We start from the raw sequence: 25,864 nt of genomic DNA on the forward strand, positions 1-25,864 counted from the left end.
CTTGCAAACTCATTCCATCAATTCAGCAAAATTGAAATTCCAAAAATTATGATAACACTAGTAGATTATTATTATGATGTCATCACTCTTTTTTCATAATCCAAAAATATGAAACGACACTTGAACAGTATAAATAAGTTAGTAAAACTTTTATACAATGTCAACCTAAATAAACTACACTGTCAGCAACTCATGATTTAGATGGAAATTTTGATTCCTTCACTCATTTGTTTTGGACGTGATTTTTCTTTCTCACTCAATTTTTCTTTATTTTTTTCTTCGTTTTTCGAATCTAACTATTAAATGATATTAATTATGTTTTTAAAATATTGTTTATTGATGAACAGTAGATAAGGAGAGAGGGAAACATTAATTATCAAAATATGAAACTCTATAAATCATGTTGATATAGGGAGGAGTAGTCGTGTTCGTACCACTCTAGTCATACACTACTTGGATGCAAGTCTAGATTAGAAATATGTGTTTACTAGTGAAAGTCAAATCAGTAGATTTAAGGGTGTAAAATAGTGTTTAATAAGATGATGAAAGATATTATAAGGGGTTTAATCCGCCACGCGATTCGATTGACTATTAGTTAGTATTGAATTGCTTGTTTTAATCCCTAGTGAAGATTAAGTCCTCTCAGATCGAGATTTCACTAGCATGAGAGTTTAGCTCCACCACAAATCTCTTTGGTGGTGGCTCTAAACTCTAGACACTCACAACAAAGAACTTGACGTTCTTATTGCAAACAATACTAAACTAATGGTTAATCATTCTCACATGGCTTCATAAACCTCCTCTAATGGGAGGTTTAGCCTTGTTTCATTTGAATCATACTAACTAAACAATTAAATAGAGACATAATTGAAAATACAATAATTGAAATTAAAAAACTAAGCTTTTTATTGATGGAAATTAATGGTGGCTACAAACTAAATTATTCTAACCCTAACTACATTAAAATTAATTATAACGAAGGGGTTGAGAGCGAAAAGGAGAATAGGAGGAGAGGAGTGTTTAGCCTTAACCCTCTTTATATAGGAGAGGGTTAGGGCTACATTTTTGTGCAGGGGTCAGAAGGGGAACTTTAGGCCTTTAATGTAAGCCTAAAGTCCATTAGGTCAAGTCTAAAGAGGCCACAACTGCTGGAATTTACTTCTATACCCTTTTTGTCTACTTTTACAGCTTTGATTGGGGAAAGGCCAGGTCCATTGGAAATCTTATTCCGATTCGGTCGTTTTGACATAAAGTAGTCCCAATTCCGAGGCCCGAATCCAAAGATACGTCTTGTTAAAGTTATGTTGACTTTTCTGTTCTTTTTCCACCCAGATAGACTTTGACTTCCCAGTTTTGACTGGACTTGAAAAAAGTTTTTCTTTATGAATCTTGGACTTTAAACGTATAACTTCATCAACAATCATCTTAACTCGTTTTCCCTGCAAAAGTAGTGCATTTAGTCACCTAATCAACTTCAAGTCCTGAAATGCAAAAAAATACGTAAATAGTAATAACTCTCCTTTATTATAAACATAATTGCCCTACGTATAATACTATTAAAGGGTTTAAACTACACTTTTAGGTGTTTATCATTAAATATAATTACGGATAGTAAGATTAGTTTCTTTGTTACAATGGTGGTGGTGAAGGTCATGCAAAAATGGTAATGTTTGTAAGTCATCAAGAACTAAATGTAGTTATTCTCAATGTGTATGTGTAGGGGGGAGCTGCCTGTGTTTGAAATGTTTGAAAATGAGACGATTGAGAATAAAGACAGTTTTAGTTTTGCACTATGTAACTCAGATATTACATCTTATAGAAACTTAATATAAAATCAATAATCACTTTCAGTACCATAAACCATTAAAGTAGGTCACATATATTTCAAAAGTAACTACCATATTGATAAATCGAGCCCGTTATATGAACTCCACCACCAAAAATAGATTTATACAATGAATTTAGGCCTGATTTTTTGTGAATATAGTTTTCTCATAATAGAGAATCTTCCTACAAAAATTCAGCCCAAACAAAAATGTTTAACATTATCAAAAGTTGTTTTAAAATTTGAAAAATCTAGACCGTTGGATAATTTTATAATATTGTAAGCAAATTTTGATATGTCTAGACATCTTCAAATGTGCTGATTTTTTATAAGGATGGTCTATATTGTGGAGAGAACATCTCCACAAAAAATCAGCTTCTAATTCATTGGTTTTCATGACGGAGTTTTTATGGAGTTCGTATAAGTGGAGTTCATATAACGGCAGGTTGAGAAATTATACCAAAGAGAAACTTATTAACTCAAAATGTAATAAAAAAACGTGAGTTCAGCATTCAACAACTATCATATATAAGTTTAACAAATTACAACTTAGAGAAACTTAAAAAAAAAAAAAAAATCTTTTTTTTGCTAACTGATCGAGCCGAGAAATTGTATTAAAGAATAAGTTCAACAAAAGAAAACAACTCAGTTCCAAAAACCATAAAGTTGCTGACATATTTTTTGAAAGTAAGTTCCATATATTTACATTATATATAATAAATACTTGGAACAAAATGTACTAAAATAATACAAGTTCGACATGCAACAAAATATTATCCTATAAGTGAAATACATATTCCTCAATATGTAAACTTGCTCAAAGTTCAACAAATTACGCCTTAGAGAAATTTTTAAATAAAAACAAAATAATATTAAAAGAAAAACAGTTCAATTTCAAAAATCATAAAAGTTGCTGACATATGTTTCTAAAGTAACTGTCAACCCAAAATGTACTAAAAAAAATAGAAGTTCAACATGCAACAAATATTATCATATAAGTGACGAACATATTCCTCAGTATGTAACTTGCTCACAGTTCAACAAATTACAACTTAGAGAAACTTAAAAAAAAAAAACAAAATGATAAAATAAAAATAAAAATTCAGTTCCAAAAACCATAAAAGTTGTTGACATATCTTTCGAAAGTAACAACCATATATGTACATTGATCCAAAAACTAATACTTAGCAAAAAATGTACTAAAAAAATACAAGTTTGGTATGCAACAAATATTATCTATAAGTTGTTATACAGATTCCTCAATATCTAACTCCCTCGTAATTCAATCAACTTAGAGAATCTTAAAAATAAAACAGTTCAGCTCCAAAAAAAATTATAAAAGTTGTTGACATATGTTTTGAAAGTAAGTACCTTATATATACATCACATGGAGAGATACTTATCCCAAAATATACTAAAAAACACGAGTGCAACATGCAACAAATATGATATATATAAGTGACAAACAGATTCCTCAGTATGTAACTCGCTCACAGTTCAACAATTATCACTAGTCCTGTTCCAAAAATCATAAAAGTAGTTGACATATGTTTCGAAAGTAGCTACCATATATATACATTACATCCAAGATATACTTAGCTTATGTACTGAAAAACACAAGTTTAGTATTCGACAAATATGATCTATAAGTGACAAACATATTCCTCAGTAAGTGACTCGTTCACAAGTCAAGAAATTACAACTTAGAGAGACTTTTAAAAAAATAAAAAAAATAAAATAAAATCAACTAAAATCTAATAATCACCACCAGGCAAACTCAATGTCAAATTCATAAAAGTGACCGACATATGCTTCGAAAATTACTACAATATATATACATTATATCGAATAAATATTTAGCCCAAAATGTACTAAAAAAACACAATATATAAGTGATAAACTTATTACTTGATTTGTAACTCAATCACAAATCAATATATTACAACTTACAAAACCTAGAACTTAATAGAGATAAATAATAATAATAATAATAATAATCACCACCAACTCAATACCAAAAACGATAAAAGTGACGGGCATATGCTTCGAAAGTAACCTAAGAATATATAAATTACATCTAAGAGATATTTGACACAAAATATACTAAAAAAACACGAGCGACAAACATAATTCTCAGTTTGTAACTCGGTCAGGTTAATTATTTGAAAGTAACTATCAGGTTCGTACATTACATTGAAGAAAAACTTTACACAAAATAATATACTAAAAAAACACACAAATTCACTTTTCAAGTTCTTCTGGAATAGTTGTTCCACAATTAATTATCCAGTGTAGTTTCATGGATTGTGCAGATTTAACAGTTGGTTATAAATCTTGCTTTCTCACCTTTTAGAATACAAGGGTTTCAAAAATGGTTGGGTATGAAGTGTGAATAGAAGTGGTAGTAGGGGGCTTTGTAGTTGATATATAATCAATGGTGAAAACTAGATATATGGTACTTGTGTTTAGTTTTCTCTAGCCTTCATGTGAATAACACGGACTTCTAGTGGCTTTTCTTAATTAGGTGCTCAAGTGTTCAGAAGCATTGGGAGATTGTGGGAGATTGTTGGAGATTAAGTACTTCAGTACTGAAGTCTGCTCGAAAATTGAACATAACACATAGGGTATATCCCAGATTATTGCTTTAGTTTTATTACAAGACCAAAGCAAATAGTCACAGCTGTCTACATTTACTTTTTAACTGGAGCATCAGGAAGCTAGGTTTGACACTACTTCTCATCACTTTATCATCTATTGGTTTTTTTTTTTTTTTTTTTTTTTTTTCATTTTTCATGCAATCCTAGCAGTTCTAGGATAAACATATGTATTCACCTTTTATTAATTAATCGTTACGATATAAACTACTTGAGTCATTTCTTGGTTACCAAAAAAATTGTGCACACTAAATACGTTTGGTTAAGGTAAGTGGTAGGTATCATCACTCATTTCTCTGTAACACTTGTGTTTGACCTTTGCAAGGTTATGTTTTTTCAAAATGAGCATGTTGCCAAGCCATAGGTCATGGATTTGCTTGTTACCTACATGAGTATTGGTAAACTTTGTTTACAAAATACGGTCCTGACTTATAACCATAAGAACGTGGTATGTATTCGTTGACTAGTTTTTTTTTTGGGAGTATAGAAGGTCCTTGATTCATGACTAGTCCAGCAGGTTTGTACACTAGACTGGAATGATTATTTTTCTAGCCTTCCGTGACATTAAATTATTTCATTTGGTTGTTTGATAGTCGAAGTTTTGATAATTGTATGCACTTGTGTTAGGAGGTGGTAGGACATTGGACTTATGATAGCAAACATACAAGTTAAGACAACTATTTAGCATGGGCTTGAGCAAAAATTGACAGAGAAGCGGGTATTCCTTACAACTGCTGGCCAGAAATTTCCCAATATATGTTTTGCAGTAAGTTGGATGGTCTTTTGTTTTTGGTTAAGAGTAAGTGGAGACTCCCAACCCGACGTTCTTTGCAATTGCACAAAAAGTTCCCAAATGTTTGCAGTAAGTTGGATACTCCCAAGCAGGCATGTTATGGTTGTGTTACTCTTCATAGTGGTGTTAGAATTGTTGGTTTTGGTATTGTTGAAGTGTTCACTGATGATTTTGTGATAATTGATTGAAGTGTAACCCTCTCTCTTTTGCAGCTCTATGGTTTGTAACTTTAGTCACGTCATGAGCTCATTAATCACATTTTTAGGGAGAACATAGCAAATCCTATGAAGGTAGTTACATGCAATTTAATGCTTTCGGCCTATACAATTAGTTGAAATTTATCAAGTCAAAAGCAACACAATATTATATGTAACTTCATGAAGTGTTATATGTTGATTTTGTAGTTATTATTTTGGTAGTCAATCTTTGCATTACCTGTGCAAGAAAATTTGGAATCTATAGGTTCACAAGTGGTACTGCATTGTTACAAGCTAGGAAGTTCTATTTTTCTATTTTTCATTTTTTTAAAATTTATTGAAAATTAAATCCCCAAAAAAAAAAAAAAAAACTTACTAATTAAGTTATTAAATTTGTGGATACTGTATATGTTAGGTTTTCGACTCGAAAATGCATGAAGTTGTTTGGTGCAACATTGGTGGTTATTTACGTTAAGATTAAGACCCAATATATGAAGAAGCGGATTCATGGAGCTTGCACAAGAAGGTTTTGGTGTTTGGCTTGCTCTAGCTATTTCCAACAGTCTATCAATCTTTGCATTAGTTCTTTTTGGAAAGGGAGACAGTGGACAATGTTCGGTTGACAAACGAAAGAGTCAGACCTTGGCAGGCTTATTTAGATGGGTATATATATAGTTGATTAGAATATTTGTATGATGTGTTCAAATTTAATTAGTTTATGAATGTTTTGGACCATGTAAATTAACATACAACTTTTCGCATAATAGTTTATGTTATGGTTCAAGTTTCTACATTGGAGTTGATTGTTTACAGGTTTAAATGCTTTCAATTATAAATTATCTACAGGTGTATTGTGTATATACATAATTGAAAGTGTAGATTATTATTATTTTTTGAGAAAAAAAATTATGTTATGACGGCTATAGAAAACCAGTCAAGAAACGTTGTCATTTCTTGACGTTTTTTGCAAAGAAATCATGACAGGTACAGAAAAAGTGACACAATATCTCTCTCATTTTATGATGTTTTCAGATGAATATACGTCATGAGGGCATGACCTATTAAGACAGCTTACTAATAGCCGTCATAAACTTTATGACGGTTTTGGTAGACTTTTTATGATGCCTCCAGTAATGGCAGTTGTTGTGTCACCTAGAAGCCGTCATCACAAGTGTATCATGATTGTTTTTAGCCGTCATTAAAAGTCCTTTTTTAGTAGTGTGTTCATCATCAATTCAGGGTATTGTATTGGAAATTCTTTTCCATTGGACAATTTACCCTTCAATTCTTGAACGTCTTGGAACTACTAAATAAATTGAGAGAGATTGAGAATACATTTTGACAAAGTTATTACTTGACAATTTACCCGGCCTTCTCGAACGTCTTGCAACTAAGATGGGGTTTTACCGTAGCCAAACACACAAAGTTAGAACATTTTTCATTTGTTGTACAACATTTAAGTATAACCAAACTAAATGATGGGTTTTACCAATTGTTATTGAACTGATGACATATTCATATCTCTTACAAAATTGGATTTTTATAGATAAATGATGACCATACAAACACAACCAAACAAAAATATGACACGAATATGTATTTAATTTATCCCATGTGAATTATGAACAAAAACTGAAAATGGATAATATAATTGGTTGTGAGAGATGAGTTATTCAAACAATTTTCTAACTTGACCCCCCTAACTTAGGCTGATTAGCTTTACCCCCAAAAGTTTCATCTATAGGGTTACCCAAGACCAACAAATCCAAGTCATTGCATCCATGGAAGGACATTGATGTCTTTTCATGAGGAAGAACACAGTCAACTAGGGTTGACTTGGATCTCACAAAGTGGTCTTAGAAGGGTAAAGCTAAAAAAGCATTATTCAAATGAAGAAGATAAAGATAGGGGAAATGAAAATGGTAAACGGGGAATGTGAGTAACAAGAGAGAAATTAAGTGAAAAGTTAAAGAAAATAAGAGAAGTTATATATATAGAAAATGAACTGATGATGAGAAATGTGAAAAGAAAATGAGATATATATCTAGTTGTTTTCCCGCTTAACAGTTTTCCCGCCAAATTTATTATGTATTTTGTCATCTTACATGTGAGGAATTGACAAGCTCACATACATTGTATGTCAGCAACTTGACTATTGTTAGTTGTTTTCCCACCAAATTCATTACATCATTTGTCATCTTACAAGTAAGGGACTTACAAACTCAAGTGTATTGTATATCAGGAACTTTATTATCGTACATTGACTTTATAATTATTCGATCTACTAATGAAGTTTGGGAATTACACCATGATTTGAAATTTCGGTTTTGTTGGATCGATGGAATGAGTTTGCAAAAAAGACGAATTATATTATTTTAGTGAAAGATAAATTTTGTTAATTTTATTATTTTGCAAGGAATATGAATTTTGTTATTTCAAGGAAGATGGATTTTGTTATTTTATTATTTCATTGTGTATATATTTTTTTGCATTTTGATTTAATTATCTTTTTTTTTTGTTAATTTATTTTTATTCATTTTAATTACATAAAAAAAACAAAATCAAAACTTAATCTGGACCGTCTATCTATTTTGGCTATATGCATCTCGATGAAATTGAGTGGTTCACATAAATCAACAAGTCAACATCATAGGAGGATAATGAGAGAGAGAGAAGGTGTAAGAGGAGAGAGAGTGATGTTTTGGTCTTACTTGAAGAGCAAAAGTGTAAAGTTGGCGTTGAATATAATTTGTCAAAATTGGTTGTTATGGCTAGTTGGAGCACAATGTGCATTTGTCATGGGCGATTGAGAAATTTACCATTTTATAGCACTTGATCAGGCTTCTAGTATGAAATTCGAAATTTTTTAGTGAACAAACAAGTTTACTTTTGTACTATAGTATTTAATATTGTACATATTGGATCTCATTTGTAAATATGTAATGAACAACCAAGCTAGTTTACATTTAGGAGCATTTAGTATGAAAGGAAGGAAACATTGTACATAACAAGAAGCATACATCACATTCAATTATACATGCAGATTTGCCCTAGAAATTAAATGAAAAAATAATTAAATGGCAATACCAAAACAAAATTAAACTATAAAACATCAATAGGTATAGGGAACACACCATCACTGCCTAATATAGAAAATTTGGTAGATTTTGGTATTGTTTTTTTTTTGGTCCGGCTATTGCCAAGGGCCACAAATGAGTCTAAAAAAAAAAAAAACCATAGTAGATTTCCAGTAGTGTCTTCTCAAAGAGAAGGTTGGAAAAACTCAAAGGTCCAAACCCTCACACAAACAACAAGATTCCTCTCAAATTTATTGTCAACCCATTTCAGTCTAAGAATATGTGTTCTCTTTTCTATTTGCTCATGCGAACATTTAACATCCTAGCCTTTATTAAAATGAATCATTTGATGCACCATTCAATGGCTTTTAATTTTTGATTGGCAATAGCTGGATCCTTAATTTTTGTCAGCAATTTGGCCATTCGCAATAGCCGGATTATTATTATTATTATTTATTTTATTTTTGTTAAATTTTTTTGGTATTGTTTGATTTTCACTTCGATATAAATATAAAATGGGTGTGATTTCTAATTTTTCAGTTGGGTTTCCTTTTCAATTTTGATAAATATCTTTACTATCTTACTATATAGAAAAATATGGGGTATGATGAATAATGCTTTCACATAAGTCACAGAGGCAGTTTGGTAATTTCACATTTTCTTTTATTTTTTACTTTTTTTTGTCATTTTGTAGGGGCAAAATTATAGTTTTATAGTTTTTAAAATTAATTTCTAATCATAATGAGTTTTATGTTTGGAAAAATCAAACAAATAGAGGTAAAATAGTCTCTTTCACATATGTTATAAGGGTATAATTATAATTTTTTTTTTAATATCTAAACTTTGCCATTTGTCTTCATTGGTGGGTCTCCTAATCACGTGAGAAAGTTAAACAATGGTTACACAGTTGAATACGTGCGCAACACGTGCCTTTTGCTAGTATATATATATAGAAAATTAGAAAGTGGGTCGATAAATAGTAGATTCAGGTACGTCACAGGAGTAATTTTGTCATTGTACAATTTTACAATTTTCTAATATTTTTTTGGAAGGATAAAATGGTAATTTTGTTATTTTAAAAATAGTTTTTTTGATAAATGTCAGTGGGTCCCTATGTCGGGAGAAAGGGTTTACGCCTAAGAGTATAGTAGTAATTGTAAATGTATTAATGAAAAAAAAAAAAAACTCCGTATGGCCCCACGTGGATACCACATACACAGTGATTGATAACTATAAAAGGCGTGATTTCTGATGCAACTACCAAAGGTCATCTCCAATTTCCAATTATACAAGTCAAACCACATCCCCTTATATATATATATATATATATATATATATATATATATAATGAGGACATTTTTAATGTAGGGTGTAAATTATTTAAAGTGTAAAATTTACACTCTAAATATCAAAAACATATCTCCAATGGAAAGTGTAAATCTCAGGTGATAAGCTAATAGATGGAGTGATGAATTCCTCATCCGGCCATTAGTTAATAAACATTTCAGGGTGTCACCTGAAGTAACGTCCCAATTAAAAAGAAATTCAGACGTTATTTAAACTCACGACTGTTTTATTTTTTTAAGAATTGTAATGTTTGCGATGGGTAAAGACCGTCATTTATTGGTTGGCCTAGTTTTAATAAACTATAGATGTTACTCAAAATGACGTGCGTTTTATTTTTTTTATTGTTAAACCCATTGCGACGGACTTTGACCGTTGGTTTTTCTCAATTTTTTAATTTTATAAACTCTTAAACTTTATTGCATTGAATACCATTTTAGATGTGGAAACTATTAACGTGTAATAGGGTCATAAAATTCTAGTGGCACCTATGTAGAGGTATATATATATACTCTCCATTGGAGATGCTCTGAAAAAGACATACTCGGCTCACTCTATATCTTCAAAAAAACACCTGTCTGTCTCACGGTAGAACTATAGTAGTGTAGAACTGTGAAGTGTGAACTGTCAAACAGTGTCAATGGATACCCCAAAAAGGGGTGTCTGGACTCCAATAAGTAAGCGACTATATGCAGGCCAAAATTCATTATTCAGGAGGCAGTGAACTTAGATCTCTTATATATCACTCTATATTCTTTTGCCATTATTTGTACTTTTGAGGTTGGATAAAGGAGAAAAAAATATTCTTTTGCCATTATTTGTACTTTTGAGTTTGGAATTTTCGTTTATTTTATTTGTAAAAATCATTGGTTTGATCATAGATCGAGGATACAAACCTACGGTCCATCCTGCTGGGCCCAATTACAAGTTTAAAAGGTTGGGTATTCCGTATTCGTCACAGGCTTAAACAAGAAAATAAACTTTGTTAAGACTTATGAAGATTGAAGACGGTGATGGGTATCACGTACACACATTTTTCGCATGATCGAGGCCTCAGCTTTTATGTGGAAGAGCATCATAATAAGCGCATCCACGTGTTCTTTTCCCCCAATTTAGGGTTGGTTTGACTGTTTGAGTGTTTGACAATGTTCAGAAAGTAATTGAAATTAAATTCTGTTGTAGTGAATTGGACCCCATTAACGAAGTCGTAGTTCATCATTCAGTCTTAGTGCCTTACCTCCTCTGGGTAGGTGGCATTATCTTATCTGTTGTATCCTTTAGTTGAGGTGCTACATTTTCAGTTAAATAATAATATATCACAACAATAATACAGCACAGGGATCAGTTACATTATTGTCAGATTATCGTGATAACGGTGCAGAATTGTGGGCTCTTAAGTCCATGACTCCATGTTAAGAAACTAAGCATGTGTTACTGAGACAAAACATTTTTTTTTTATGAAATAAGTGCACAGGACCACTTAAATTTAAACAAGATAATCAACACCATGTGCAACAAAATCACGACATATGAGAACCCTGAACACTTGCACACTTGCAGTTGTTTATAATCTTGTTAATCAAATCATCGAAAAAAAAAATCATGTTAATCACGATTTGTATGACTGCAAATAACTGAAATAAGTGACTAACTGTGGTCCGCGATAAGGGCCGAGCAAATTTGTGGGCTCACGCCCAAAAGTCCTTTTCTAGTTACGATTTCAAGTCACAGATCAGAAATGGACTAAGTGGTTGTCGGGGAAGAAGCCACCCATATATAAATAATATAATGCTTCTCTGGTTCATGTCCACATCAGATGTTACTTTAGTCACAAGCAATCCAACACTTGGACACATTTTAGAGAACCCATGTGTATTGCATATTTGATTTGTGTTATTAAATTGCCACATAGTCTTTTAGTATGGAAGTCCTGTTTTTTTTATTTTCAATAGGTAAACCAATTTCAATGTACGTGCAGAGAAAGCTCCTTTTTTTAGAGCTCGTAATGGTGCAAATGGGTAACCGATCATCCGGAAGACCGGAACCGAAACCGAATATTCCAATTCTGGGTCTTAAAAAGTTAGACCTATTTAAAATGGGTCATTAAGAACCGAACCGATAAATAATCGAAACCGTAAAACCGAATAGTAAAACACTTGTGGGTATCCGAACCGAAACCAAAACCAATTATTATATTTTTGATATATAAAATTTAGTATTATATTACATTTAAGATAATCAAACTCATACATTATAATATAAAATATGTTTTTTATGTGTAAAAGTCTATTAAATATATATAGCATAATAGTGAATGTGTATTGTTAAATGTATATTATATTTTATAACAATACATTAAATAAGTGTATCATAGATGCTAATAATAATGTCAACGATGACGTCCGGTGGCTGGACATGCTGTCCACCCTCTCTCTAGATCGATGGCTCTCTCAAGAGCACTCACAGTAGGCAACAAAAGCTTGGACTTGGCTGGAAGTGTTGGATCTCGATCTAGCCGACAGATATGAAAGTTTATCATCCAAAAGGTTGTTTGGCTCAATTATTCATTGCTCAGGAGTAGAGAGGAAAGGTTGGAAGTCCTTCTGAGATTGGGTTGTGTCGATGCTTGGCTCCATTATTGTGGTCGTTCTTGGAGTTTTGAGCTGAGCAAAGGTTGGTTTTGGTGTGTCGTGTGAGAACTTGCTAAAGTTTGGGACTTGAATCAATGTTGTGTTTGGCTGGAAACAAGGGAGGCGATAGCAGATAATGGATGCAGTTCGAACAACTGTTCTCTATGGGCGGATATTGTAGATCGATTGGGATGGTAAACGTTTTTCTTGGCTGTTAAGCATTATTTTGATTGTTGCCTTGCGATGGGGAAGACACCAACTTAGGCGCTGGTTGTTGCAGGCGGGTAGAGATGGTGGAGTTCGGGTCGCCCAGATCCATCCGCAAATCTTGGGCCTGAACCTGTTGGGCCGGTAGACATGAAGTCTTGGTTTCTTTTTTGTCTTTGGGCTTGGCTAGGTTGGTTGATTATGGGCTTGTTTCTAGCACAGGAAATAGCATTTGTATGGTCTATTTTGGGCATCCTCTAGATAAAGATGTATAAGCCTGTGTAAAAGAGGATGCTTGTAGACTTGTCTATGTAAGAAGTTTTTGATTTTAATACAGGTGAGGGTCTGCCTAACCCTAGATTATTTGTTGAAAAAAAAAAAAAAATAATTTCAACATGTATATTATGAATTAACTAATACATTTTATATTTATTAACTTATGCACGTGTATATTTAAATAAGATACACATGTTTGATATATTGTGGTACACACACTTAATATAAACCAATATATAGTGTGTTCATGTTAAAAATTAGTAATGAGATGTAATTGTAAGATGCATGTACTCGCATGTTCGATTTAAAATGTGAGTTAATACACGTGTACAAATATATGTGTATGTACGTAAAATATATCAAGGTAACAAATATATGTGATTGCATAACAAATATATGTGAGTGCACATGTACACGATTGAGTTAATACAAGGAAACAAATATATGTGTATGCAGGTAAAAACAAATCAAATTTTTGGGGTTAGATATTTGATTATTTTAATTTCTATATCAAAGCTTGAAATTATCACATGAATGGTAAATGTTTTAACGTGTATGATTGATATATGTTCATAGATTGATGTAAATATGATTGTTGATACATCACTAATTATACATAAAATATTATCATGTAGGAAAAAAATAAAATAAAAATAAAAACAAGTTTTAGTGTTTAAATGATTGAAATTGTTTAATAATCATAATAAATAATAAAGACACAAATTAGAACCGAAACTGATAAAAAACCGTGGGTTTTGATGGTTTTGGGTTGGGTTCTATAATTCTCATACTAAAATGGTTTAGATGACAAAATTCTAATAAATCTTAAATTAAACGTTTTACCCATTGGCCTGTCATGGAACTTCCCATTATGTAATTAACATTGCCAAGAGCACGCAACAAAGTATGCATATGCAACACTAAGCAAACAAAAAATAAAGCATAAACATAAAGTGTAAATAGTTATCATGTTCACTGACTTGTAAGATGCTATATTGCATGTAGCATTCTGGTGGAGTGTACCAGAAACATTCGAGTTTCCAAATGATGGATGCTATATTTTATATATCCTCCTTGTGATAGGATGCGTTATAATATATAACATCTCAATAAAGAGTCCAAGAACATTCTCTGATAAAAATGGATGCTACATACGATATAATCTCATGTCAGAATGATGATATGTAACTTGTATCATCCGTCTGACATTAAGCTACATAACATATAAAATTTTGCAAAATGAGTCACACAATAATTAGTTTGGCATTAATATTAATATAACCAGTTTGGTGCTAAACTCAAAACCACCGGAGATATGCTTATACACTAATTGCAGCTTATATGCTAATTGTTCTGACAACAAACGACCTATATCATGATACATACTAATAAAGATGCAAACTATATCAAGAGCCAATATCGAAATAAATGGGTTAAGATTTTTCCCTGCTTGCCTTTAAAAAAAACAAAAAATTAAGATTTACCATCACTTAATTTCTCTACTGCTCAAATTTCCTCAAAACTAATAACCACCTGAAAATCCACCAAAAACTACTCTTTTCTTATTCTCAAATCAAACAAAAAAGAACATATCATCCAATTAGTACATTATAACACCCAGTATTTTTTCTTTTATTTTTCTTAGTATAATAATAATAATAATAATAATAATAATGGATAATAGACAAAATAAAATAGGATAGATATTAGTAAGGATAGGAAACCAAGTAGGGTTAAGAGATAACCCTTTCATCATTGTTTTTCGGTGGGGTTTTTGAAACTAAAAAGGAGATTCTCACGTAGAGTTTTTGGGGGGAAAACACAGAGAGTTTTTTTCAGAGAAAAAAAAAGGAGTTTTACTGACAGAAGAAAATGAAGATTTTCTGATAGCTAGCTGATAGTCAGAGCTAATCATGGGTGAGTAGTTATTTTGTTTTTTTCATTAAACCTATAGTTGTTTTATGTGTATACAGAGATATTTATTTCTGTCCAATGTTTATGTTTTATTTCTGAGTATTCTCCTGTTATTATTCGGCATCACGTCGTGTTGTTAAAACTCCGTGAAACTCTGAAATTTGAGAATTGAACTGTCGAAGCCTTGAAACATGTTGTTAATGGCGTTGCCACAAGAACCAAATCATCCTAATTTTTGTTGTGTTTGAATGATTTGTTTTGTTTGATTTTGTTGTGATGTTAGACTGTTGGTTTGATGTTAATTGTTGATTGTTGAAGGGTGAGTGAGTGTTGGAGAGGAGTTGGGCTGTTGAAGCTCTGTAAATGCGTTAATGGAGGCGCGAACTCGAATCGGTACTGTTTAATTTTGTTGTTTGTTTTGGTGGGTTATGTTGTGGTTCTAGTATAGAACTGTGTTGGTGATTGGAGATTTGATTTCGTAGTGGGTTGGGGGGCTGTTGAAGCTCCGGAGAAGCATTAATGGCGGGTCGATCGCGATTTTTAAAGGGTAAGGGAATTGAAGTTTTAGGGTATCGGCAGATTTGGTTTTTTTAGAGGAGTGGAACCGTGTGGTGTATAGTGGAGTTAGGTTGGTGGGTTGTGGTGGTCAATTGGTGGAAGTGGCAAGCTGGTGAGGGAGGAAGAAGGTAAATAGTATGTGAGTTTTGTTTTGGCTTGGGCTTGGGCCGAATCAGTAGGTGGGATTGAATGTTTTAAACTTTTAGATTTCATTTTGGGTTTAAGTTTTAGACTTTGGGCTTTTGGGTTAGAGGAGTTTGGGACTGGTTGACTGTTGTTGACCCTTGGCAGGTTGACTTTAACTGTTGACCAGGGTTGACTTTGACTAGTTGACCAAGTTTGACTTTTAACTCGGATTATGATTTGGTCTATTAGGATAGGTCTAGGGCTATTAGCATGCTTGGCTTTAGGCTAAGACCTTTCTATATATACGTGTACGTGTATTAACTACTATGTGATATTTCAGTCTTTTATGATATACAATGTTGTGACACTTAGACATCCATATAATTAATAACGCATAAACCAAAAATACATGAAACAAGATACTCATTCGTTCTCTGAAATAATATATGCAATAAAATTCAATAATGCGTAAACAAATTTACCACACCCTTTTAGAACTCTCCATGCCTCAAGTTTTGGAATTGAGTTTTATGATTGATGATGTCATATGTTAGGTGGGCATTTATTGAATGTGCTATAAATGGTCCGTTAGCGTTATAAATAGGTATTCATTGAATGTGCCATGAATGACCCGGGTATTCCTTGAATGTGCCCTGAATGACCATATTGTTTGGACTGCCCTAGAGAGAAACTAAGGTATTTGCTTTGCGGCTTAGTTGTATTCCTTGAGTGTACGGGAATGTAGGGTTGGGTATTCCTTGAATATGGCGAGAATGACCCAGGGCATTCATTGAATGTGCCATGAATGGCTCGTTAGTGATATGATAGGTATTCATTGAATGTGCCATGAATGACCTGAGTTTTTATGCCCAAAAAGGCTGTGAAATATGTGTATGAAAGCCCAGAGATGGCTATGATATCATGGTATTTGGTGGGAGAGAGGCACACAGAAATGTGTGATTTGGCAAATATGTGGAGTGCAAATCGTGGAGTAGGTACTAAAGGGTAGGTGTATAAGAAAAGTAATTGATTAATTGATAAGAGAAATTGATTTGATTATGCGAGTGTGTTTGGGCTTACATTTGAATGCCTATAGGATATCTACATATGTTATATAAAATTTCTAACTTTCGTTTGCAGGAGGGTAGGACTTAATAATATTTTGTGCAGGGACGCGGTCCTACCCTTATACAGAAGTGGATATCGGTAAGTTTTAATTCAATTACTTAGTTATTAAAACAAGTTATTATAATGAGTTAATAAAATGGAAGTCTTGCTTGGGAAGAAACTATGTCGGTTGAAATAACGGAACTACCTGTCTTCCAAGCTGAGAATGATTAAGTTATGATATATTTAAAGTGTTAGTTTGATAAGTAAAGTCTGGAAATGTTTATATGTGGTTAGTCTACTCATATCAGCAAATTCCATTTTGCTGACCCATGTTTGCTTTGTTTTGGCAACGTGGGTGTGTTCTTGGGAACATAGGTAGAAGGCAGTGGAACCGTGGCGTGTGATTTGGATTCTTGCCTGGAGCAGTCAGTTAGTTCTTTTATTAGGTCCGATTCTTATTGGAAGGATGTAATAACGTAGTTTACATTTTCAGCATGACATGAGAATAAGATATTGAAGACTTTTATTCTTAGAGTTTGTTTGATATTTTATTTGGACGGAAGATAGCTTAATAAAGTGATGGTGGAAAATTCTGGGGTTTATTTTATTTAAGTTGATTCTTTTATGAGGAGGGTTTTAGGTTTCATATGTGTTGTATCCACCCCGTCATAGTCTGGGTTTTTAAACAAGTGAACATAGTGATGTTTGAGATATTTATATTTCAAGTATTCACTTTATTATTGTTTAGAAATTTGGGCTGTGACATTTTGGTATCAGAGCTTAGGTTAACTTAGATTCAGAAAGTCTAAGTGATCCTTGGATGTGGAATATGGGTTATAGTGTTGAGAGTTTTGGAAATATGTGAATATTAATGGGAGTTTTGTTTGAAATTGTAGATCATGGTTGAGACATGTAATGGCAATACCAATCGACATCTGATGAACACTCCGTCTGAGATGTCGAGGAGGGCAGTTGAATCGATTGTTCGCAGGCTATCTTGAGAATAACCATCCTGTTCAGGGAGATCCTTTTGCTATGCACAATAAGGAGTTTGGTACTCTTGGTGGGCAGCAATTTACTGGTGTTGGGAACGCGATCGCAGTGGAGTCTTGGATTCAAAGTTGTGATAATGTATTTGAGCGTATGCAGCTTACTGAGGTACAGAAGCAGGAGTTGGCTGGTCACCAACTTGATGACGCTGCTAGGTTTTGGTGGCAAGCTCTCACCCCTAGTCTGGACACTAGAACTTTGACTTGGGAGGACTTCAAGGTTAGATTTGAGAGTAAGTTCATTCTTGAGGCAGTAAAAGAGCAGTTGGCTCAACAGTTCTCTGAGTTGACTCAAGACGAGAAGTCTGTGACGGGGTATGTGACCAAGTTTAATGAGTTATCGAGGTTTGCTCCTTATCTTGTGCATACTGGCAAGAAGAAAAACCAAAAGTTCATACGTGGGTTAGAGAGTTACTTGTCCAGCAAGTTGATTCCTTTTGACGGGGACACCTTTGATCATGTGTTGGACTTGGCATTGGGATATGAGGAGCAGAATGCAGCCATAAGAGAGTCGAGGGGGAAGAGGAAGTTTGGTGAGATAGCAGTTGTTGGTCCTAGGCCTTTTGAGAGCAGACAGCCGAATAAATTTAGGCCTTATGATATTGCTCAGAGGGGTCCGTTTGAGAGACCACCATCCCAGGGGTTTCAGGGAGGATTTCATCAGCAGGGTGTATTCCGACCCCAGGGAGGGTTTGCACAATAGGGTGGTTATAGGCCACCAGGGCAGCCTGGAGGCTATAAACCTCAGGGGAATCAGTGGCCGAGGCAGGGTAACCAGTTTCAGGGTCGAGCTCCCGCTCTTCCGTATCGACCAGCAGCGTTACTTTTACCTGCACTAGCACCAACACTTAGAGCCATATTTCCTGTTGAAAGGGCTTGCTGGGAGTGTAAGCAGGTGGGTCATTTATCTCGTTATTGCCCTACCAAGCAGGGTGATAAACTGAAAAATGAATAGTTTACCTAAGAAATGAACGATAAAACTCAAAACGTAAGTAAACTAAAACTATTTAAGTGTCTATTTTATCAAAGTTTCTACTCTCAATTCTATCGAAATAGAGTGGAGTAACAAATTCGTTCCTCTCCTAGTGCTCTAGCATGGATGTTTTCTAATCTAATTAGTCGGTCTTTAAGTCAATGAGAGCTTTCTGAAAGGTGATTACTACGATACTTACCTAATTTGACTACTTGACTTTTAAACTACTAATGCTATGGAAATATGATTGTTTTGAATCTAGATAAATGATTAGAGGGGGAATTGAATCCACCTCGAATCCAACTTAATAGCCTAACATAGATTCTTGTATCTCGATTTTTCGTTCTTCGGCAAGAAATTCGAGTTCTAATCCCTAGTGTTCATGGCATTTCTACCGAGTACTAACTAGCATGTGAGGTCGTCCACCCATTCTCATGGCGAATCACGACCTTCTAGATTGGAATAGATTCTACAATGTTTCTACACTATACCACTAAGTTTTCATCAAGGCTTCATCAACCCCTCTAATGGAGGTTTTAGCCTTGAGTCATCAAACCATCATTTCCCATTGAATTATAACTACACATCATATTAAAATTCTAACTTAACTAAATGAACTAACAATGGTTCAATCTATTTAAACTACGGAATGATAATCAACAAGAATTAAAATCAGATCTATAAATTGAAATAACACAATTCGAAATTGAGAAAACAACTATTTTATTTATCTAATCAATCAAGAACAATGATTCAAAGACTTAATCTAAAACAAGAATTGAAAATGGAACTAAGCTTAATTTAATTAATAAAACTAGATCTAGAATTCTATATATTAATTTAGGTCTAACTAGCTACCATTAACAAAGAGCTAAGCTTTTGTTTTATACATTCAGATCAAAAATCGTGCATGGGCTTGGAGCCATGTTTTGGGCGGAGAATCGGGCCCAAAACCCAATTCTTCGATCAAAAGGCCTCTTCAGCTGCAGTTGGCTTCCACAGACTTTTCGTCCACTTCTGCTCCTCTGATTGGGTCAAGGCTTGGACCATTGGAAAGCTCTTTCCGAGCCGGTCGTTTTGACATAAGGTAGGCCCAATTCGAAGTCTGAGTCAAAGATATGGTCTTGGAAGTTCTGTTGACTTTGTGCATTATTTACTGCGTGGACTTTGACTTTTCAGCTTTGACCGGGCTTTAGAAAGCCTTTGTCTTCTTGGATCTTGGCCTTTAATCACGGAACTCCTTAGTAACCGACGTTTGCTCCTTTATCTCGCTAAAGTGGCACATTTACGCACATAATGGACTTTGAAGCACGAAATGCATAAAAACATCGTCGGTGTTAACTCTTAATTATTACTCACATAATTGGTCTAAAAAAGTGACATTCTGAGGGTTAAAACTACAGTTTTGGGCTCTTATCACGAGGTACTTTCGGCAGAGCGAGCACCATCACCGTCACTTTCGTGCTAGAGCCTATGCAGCTATGCGAGGACATAGGAATGTTGAAGGTACCTGATAAGAGCCAAAAATCGTAGTTTTAACCCCCTAACAATCATACTTTTAGACCAATTATAATGATAATAAATAAGAGTTAATGCTGATTACGTGTTTTATGTATTTCGAGGCATTGAAAATGATGATGTGAAAATGCCACTTTGGCGAGATAAAGGAGGGTTGGTTGCTAAAAGTTTTGTGATTAAAGGCCAAGATTCAAAGAGAAAAGCTTTTGTAAAAGCCCGTCAAAAAAACTGAAAAGTCAAAGCGGCGTAAACAAAGATGCACAAGTCGCGAGAACTTCAAGACCATATCTTTGGACTCGAGCCCGAAATTCGAAAAAGCTTTCCAATGGTCCAAGCTCTCCCAATCGAGGAGCGAAGTGGACTAAAAAGTCTATCAAGTCAAAGCTAGCTGAAACGGGATTTGTGGACTGAAGAAATTGGGCTTTGGGCTCGATTTTTCGGCCCAAAACATGGCTCCTCAGCCCATGCACGAAAATGTGGATCTGGTCTCCTCCATTTCCACACATAAGACTTAGCTCTTAAGCAATTAATGAGATTAGGTGGCAAGTAGCCATTAAAGCTTAGTCCTAGATCTAGTTTTCAATTAATTAATTAGTTGTTATTCTTGTTTTAATTTCAATATTGAATGATTGTTATTTATTTGTTAGATCAATAAAATAATTAGTTCTTGATAATCTAGTTTCAATTTCCATTAATTATTAGCTTCAATTCCTAGATTCATTTAATTGTCATTATTAGTTTGAATAAATTTTTGCATGAGTAGTTTCCATTTGAGTTTAAATAAGCAAAGTTTCAATCTTTTTATCATGACTTGTTTAATTTCATATGGAAATGATAGCATGATGATTCTAGGCTAAACCTCCATTAGAGGGGGTTGAAGAAGCCTTGATGAAGCTTGATTTGTGTTAGTGTAGAGTAGTCGTAATTTCCATTCCATTCTAGAAACGATTAGTTCACCATGAGAATGGGTTTGATCGTTCATATGCTAGATGTTAGTTGGTAGAGATTACCATGAACAACTAGGGATTAGGAAGAACCAATTGTTCTACGAAAGCAGTTCAATTCGGATTATGACGATTCGTCGTTATTAAATTAAGTCGAGTTAAGGTGGAATCAATCGCCCATAATTCCTTATCATAGATTCAACCCGTAGCATTTCGTAGTTGAATCCCATTATCTTGTTAGTATAAATTGCATCGTAGTATAATTCGTAAAACTCTCATTGACTTTAGTAGGATTAGTAAAACTAGAAAACAACGAATACTAAAGAGCTAGGAGTGGAACGAATCTTCTATTCCAACTCTATTTCAATAGTATCGAGAGTAGAAATCTTTGATAAGTAATCGAGCATCGAGTTCAGTTTTAGTTTTACTAGCGTTTAGAGTTTCGTCGCTTTATTCATTAGTAAAACTATTCAGTTTTTATCGTTTATCAAATGGCGCCGTTGCCATTTTAGTTTCCTTTAGCATTGTATTCATAGTATAATTAGTCTTCCTAAAGTCCCATTACACCCACCCACCCTTGTTTGATTCTAACTGTGGTTGTCCGGTTCAGAACGGAAATTTTCCGAGCAAATTTACACGAAGCGCGACCCACGCATACAGGCAAGCAAACTTGGAGTCTGACCACCCCAAATCCCAAATCACGGAAGAGAGCCCCCCCCAAGGCACAGGAACGCAAAAATTTTCTCGGCGTACCCCGCACCAAAGAAGAAAGGCTCCACGCTGCATACGAAGGACTTGGAGCTAGGATTGACCGGAGCGTGACCCGTGCCCACTGCTGGATTTGCCCTATTTCCACAGGTTTGTTTCAAACTTCCATTTTTTCAAGATTTTCAGTGTTCTAACTTGTTATATACACTGAACACGCGTAAACAAGACGCTATTTATAAGCGACGCAAGGAGGCATTCAGGTATTCTTTTCTCCCATTCCTCGCATCTCCTGTTAGAGGTTTATACTAGTATATCAGGATTGTTTGGAGTGTTGTCGTGTTAGTTAAGATTGGTCTTAGCCTTGCATGAGATTAAGGTCAGGTCGAAGAAAAACACCTAACATAATCAACCGGCAACGTCAACAAACACGCCTTTCTAGAATACCACCCATTACACCTCTACCAAATATACCACACACACAACCTGAAATAATGGCTGAAGAAAGAGAGTCTCCTCTCTCTGACTTTTACAAAGTCTTGAACGATAGCCCAAAATCTTGCATCGTTCTAGCAGACCCAGTGGGGGATTTCCGAATCTTCCCAAATATATTTAATTTGTTACCCGTTTTTCATGGTTTAGACCATGAAAAACCTTATCAGCACATGTGTAGGATTGAACAAGTCTTTACAACATTCCACCATCCTATGGTGGGTGCTGAACAAATTAAACTGAGGGTATTTCCCTTCACGTTAGCCGATAAGGCGGCGTCTTGGTTAACTGCCCAAGCGCCTAATTCTGTAGACTCGTGGGCCAAACTTGTTCAATTATTTATGGAATATTTTTACCCACCCCTGAAGACAGATGAAATGCTTTCCAAGATTCATTTCTTTCGACAGAATGCTCATGAATCATTTTCAGAGGCTTGGAATCGTTTTACCGATCTTCTTATAGAGTGTCCACACCATAACCTAGCGAAAGACACGTTAGTGCGTGCCTTTTTCAAAAGACTTCTACACCACCATAAAGAAGTTCTTGACATAATGAATGGGGGTAGTTTCCTAAGTAAAGGAGCCTTAGAGGCTTATAAATTTTTAGAAGATCAAACTAAGCATAATAACAACTGGGGGGGGGGGGGGGTAGTGACGATATCTCCCGTTCCGCTAGTTCTTCTACAACAGTTAAGGTCGCCGGTATGTTTGAGATGAAACCCGATCCTAAACTAAAAAATTTAATCGAATCTCTCACTAAAAAGGTCGATGCTATTTCTGTTCAACAAAAGCCTATCCCCGTTATGAATGTCAACTCCAATCCATGTAATTTTTGTTTGAGTCCTGAACATCCCGACTCTTATTGTCTTCTAGCTTATAAGCAACAAACATCACAACAAGATAACATTTGCTCAATTAATAGTTATCCTATTTCTAACGCCCCTTGGAAACAACATCCCAACTTCAGTTGGAGAAATAATCAACAAGTAACACTTCCAGGTTTTTTTTTTTTTTTTTTTTTTTTTGAAAAAGCTAGGGGTTAAGGGTACCCCAACCTTTATTTGATCATGATCTCAAATACAACTTACCCTCTTCATCCTCTTTGACCAAAACATGCAGCCTTTGGTCTAAAGGGGGAATGAAATACAAAACACTTTCATCTTTAGAATTGCTAAGTTTAGATAAATAATCTGCAGCCTGGTTCCCTTCTCTGTAAACATGTTCAAAGTCCACCAATTCAAACTCTGTAATAATACGCCTGATCTGTGCTATGCTGTTCCTATCAGTCCAAGGTGGCTCCTCCTTTAAGTTCAGTATTCGCACAACCCTCATAGAATCAGATTGTACATGTAGTCTCTTTATTCCCATTTGGGTAGCTCCTTGCAGGCCTTTCATGACTCCTAGCAGTTCCTGACAAAGCACTGAGGGAGATTTTGACGATCCAGTAAACCCAAAGAGGACCTTACCACCTTGGTTTCTCATTAACCCACCATACCCTGCCTTGCTGAGCTTCAACGAACCATCTGTGTTCAACACAGGTACCTGATCATTCAGCGTTGACCAGCGCACCTAATGTTCCTCATCTTGCTTATAGTTACCTTCGATTCCTAGCCTTTGTAGCAACACCCGCAACTCATGGCTCTCCTTAACGGACTGCAGTGTTTTTCCAAGATACAATTTCATATCGTTTAGGATCTGCATACTCAAAATACTTGGTAGTCTTTTCCTGCCTTTCTTTATTCTCCAGTTACGCTCATTCCATATTGCATGGACTGTTGCACAAGTGATGGCCCTCAGAATTTCGTTTTGCATCGAGTTCACTCTGCATAATCTCATTAAGAAGTACCACTCATCATGTGATTACTTTACCTGCCCAGATAGACCCATAGCTAGCTTGATCCTCGCGCAAACTTGCGTTGAGTACGCACAATCAAAAAATAGATGTGAAGAACATTCCACGTGACCAGTACACAAACAACAAGTGGATTCATATATGACTTTCTTAAACATAAGTCTATTTTGGGTGGGCAATGATCCAGAGAAGAGCTACCAAACAGTAAAAGAGTGTTTGGGCACCGATAACTTACCCCAAACTAGCTTGAACCATTTTATTTTTCCTCGAATTTTCTTAAGAGAGAGATACGCCAATGCAATGGAGAAGCGACCAGTACTAGTTGGTGTCCAGATGACTCTATCCTCTGTCAAGTAACTGTTTAACTCCATTTCCATGATCCACTTTTTTAGTTCGCAGCTCGGTAATTGGCAAATAACGTTTGACCAACTCCCATTTTCGATTATCGATCCAACACAAGCACCATCAGGAATAGAAGTCGCTAGCAGTTCTCTAGCTTGTGCGTTGAAGAATAAAGGACCAGAACACCACGGATCATGCCAGAAGCTCGTTTTCCACCCATTTGCAATACTGTATCTCACACTTTTCCAAGTAGCCTCCCTATGTCTGAGGATGCCTCTCCACACCCAAGAATAGTCCTTGGGTTCCTTCATAGTCCAGAAATTTCCACCCTTTATTTGATGCTCCCATGTCCATTTCACCCACAAGCAATCATACTTCTGAGCAATCTTGACAACAAGCCCACAGTACACCGCTTTATTCCAAGTTCTAGGATCTAGCAGCCCAAGCCTACCTTGGTTTTTAGCCACTCTTAGAGTTTCATGACTTGCATGATGCATCGTTCTCACCATAGAAGGTCCAGCCCATATGAACCTGTTGCATAGCTTTGCCACCTTGTCCAGCACAGTTTTCGGCAAAACAAAAGTTTTTGCCCAATAAGTTTGGAAGGAGGCTAGGACTGACTGAACAAGCTGCACCCTTCCTGCTCGGCTGAGAGATGTGTTTTTCCAATTTGAAATTCTCCCCGTTATTTTCTCAATGATTGGGAGGCATTCCCTAATACCCAATTTGGTGGCCGTGAGGGGTAAGCCTAGGTAGGAGACTGGAGGAGTAACCAAGGAGATTCCTGGAACATCTGCAAGTTGTAGCCCTTCTTCCTCAGACATGCTTCCAGTGAGGAGAGTGGTTTTTGCATTACTGAGCTGTAACCCTGTTGCATTAGAAAATGAGGGCAATATATCTTTTATCGCCAGAAGAGACTCCATATCACATTTACAGAAGAGCATTACATCATCGGCAAAACACAGATGGGAGATACCAATCTTTCTACACTTTGAGTGAGCATGGATAGACTTACACCTTAGCCCTTATTGCAACATAGCACTTAACACCTCCATCACAAGAACAAAGAGATACGGGGAGACTGGATCGCCTTGCCTTAGCCCTCGCTTTCCTTTAAAATAGCCTTCAGGTGTCCCATTTACTAGGACTGAGTAAAATGGGGACGAGTAGCACATCTTCAGCCATTCAATAAACAAAGGAGGGAATTTAAAATTTTGTAGTATCACCAACAAGGATTTCCAGCTTATAGAGTCATAGGCCTTCTTGATGTCCAGCTTTA

General features: G+C 35.1%; 2 protein-coding genes across 2 annotated transcripts; one reads left to right on the plus strand and one right to left on the minus strand.

The window, feature by feature from the left end:
- The first annotated feature begins 17,746 nt into the window (after positions 1–17,746).
- Positions 17,747–18,463, plus strand: LOC147492207 (uncharacterized). The gene has a single exon (XM_086567441.1). It carries the CDS (start codon positions 17,747–17,749, stop codon positions 18,461–18,463), a length of 717 nt encoding a protein of 238 aa, XP_086423567.1.
- Positions 18,464–23,456: 4,993 nt separating this feature from the next.
- On the minus strand, positions 23,457–25,508 carry LOC147492208 (uncharacterized). Its single transcript, XM_086567442.1, has 2 exons — positions 24,479–25,508; positions 23,457–23,914 (listed from the first exon to the last, which is right to left on the minus strand). The coding sequence occupies exons 1-2, from the start codon at positions 25,506–25,508 to the stop codon at positions 23,457–23,459; spliced, it is 1,488 nt and encodes a 495-aa protein (XP_086423568.1).
- Between the last annotated feature and the right edge of the window lie 356 nt (positions 25,509–25,864).

Source organism: Coptis chinensis, chromosome 6 (genome assembly GCF_015680905.1).
Source record: "Coptis chinensis isolate HL-2020 chromosome 6, ASM1568090v1, whole genome shotgun sequence".
Lineage (NCBI taxonomy): Eukaryota > Viridiplantae > Streptophyta > Magnoliopsida > Ranunculales > Ranunculaceae > Coptis > Coptis chinensis.

What these genes read in the sequence shown, in the direction of transcription:
- LOC147492207 (XM_086567441.1), top strand. Translation starts at nt 17,747, where the DNA reads ATGCACAATAAGGAGTTTGGTACTCTTGGTGGGCAGCAATTTACTGGT.
- LOC147492208 (XM_086567442.1), bottom strand. Translation starts at nt 25,508, where the DNA reads ATGGAGTCTCTTCTGGCGATAAAAGATATATTGCCCTCATTTTCTAAT. An exon ending in ATGGTTCAAGCTAGTTTGGG is followed by an intron (nt 23,915 to 24,478) that starts GTAAGTTATCGG and finishes TGTTGAACACAG; the next exon opens with ATGGTTCGTTGAAGCTCAGC.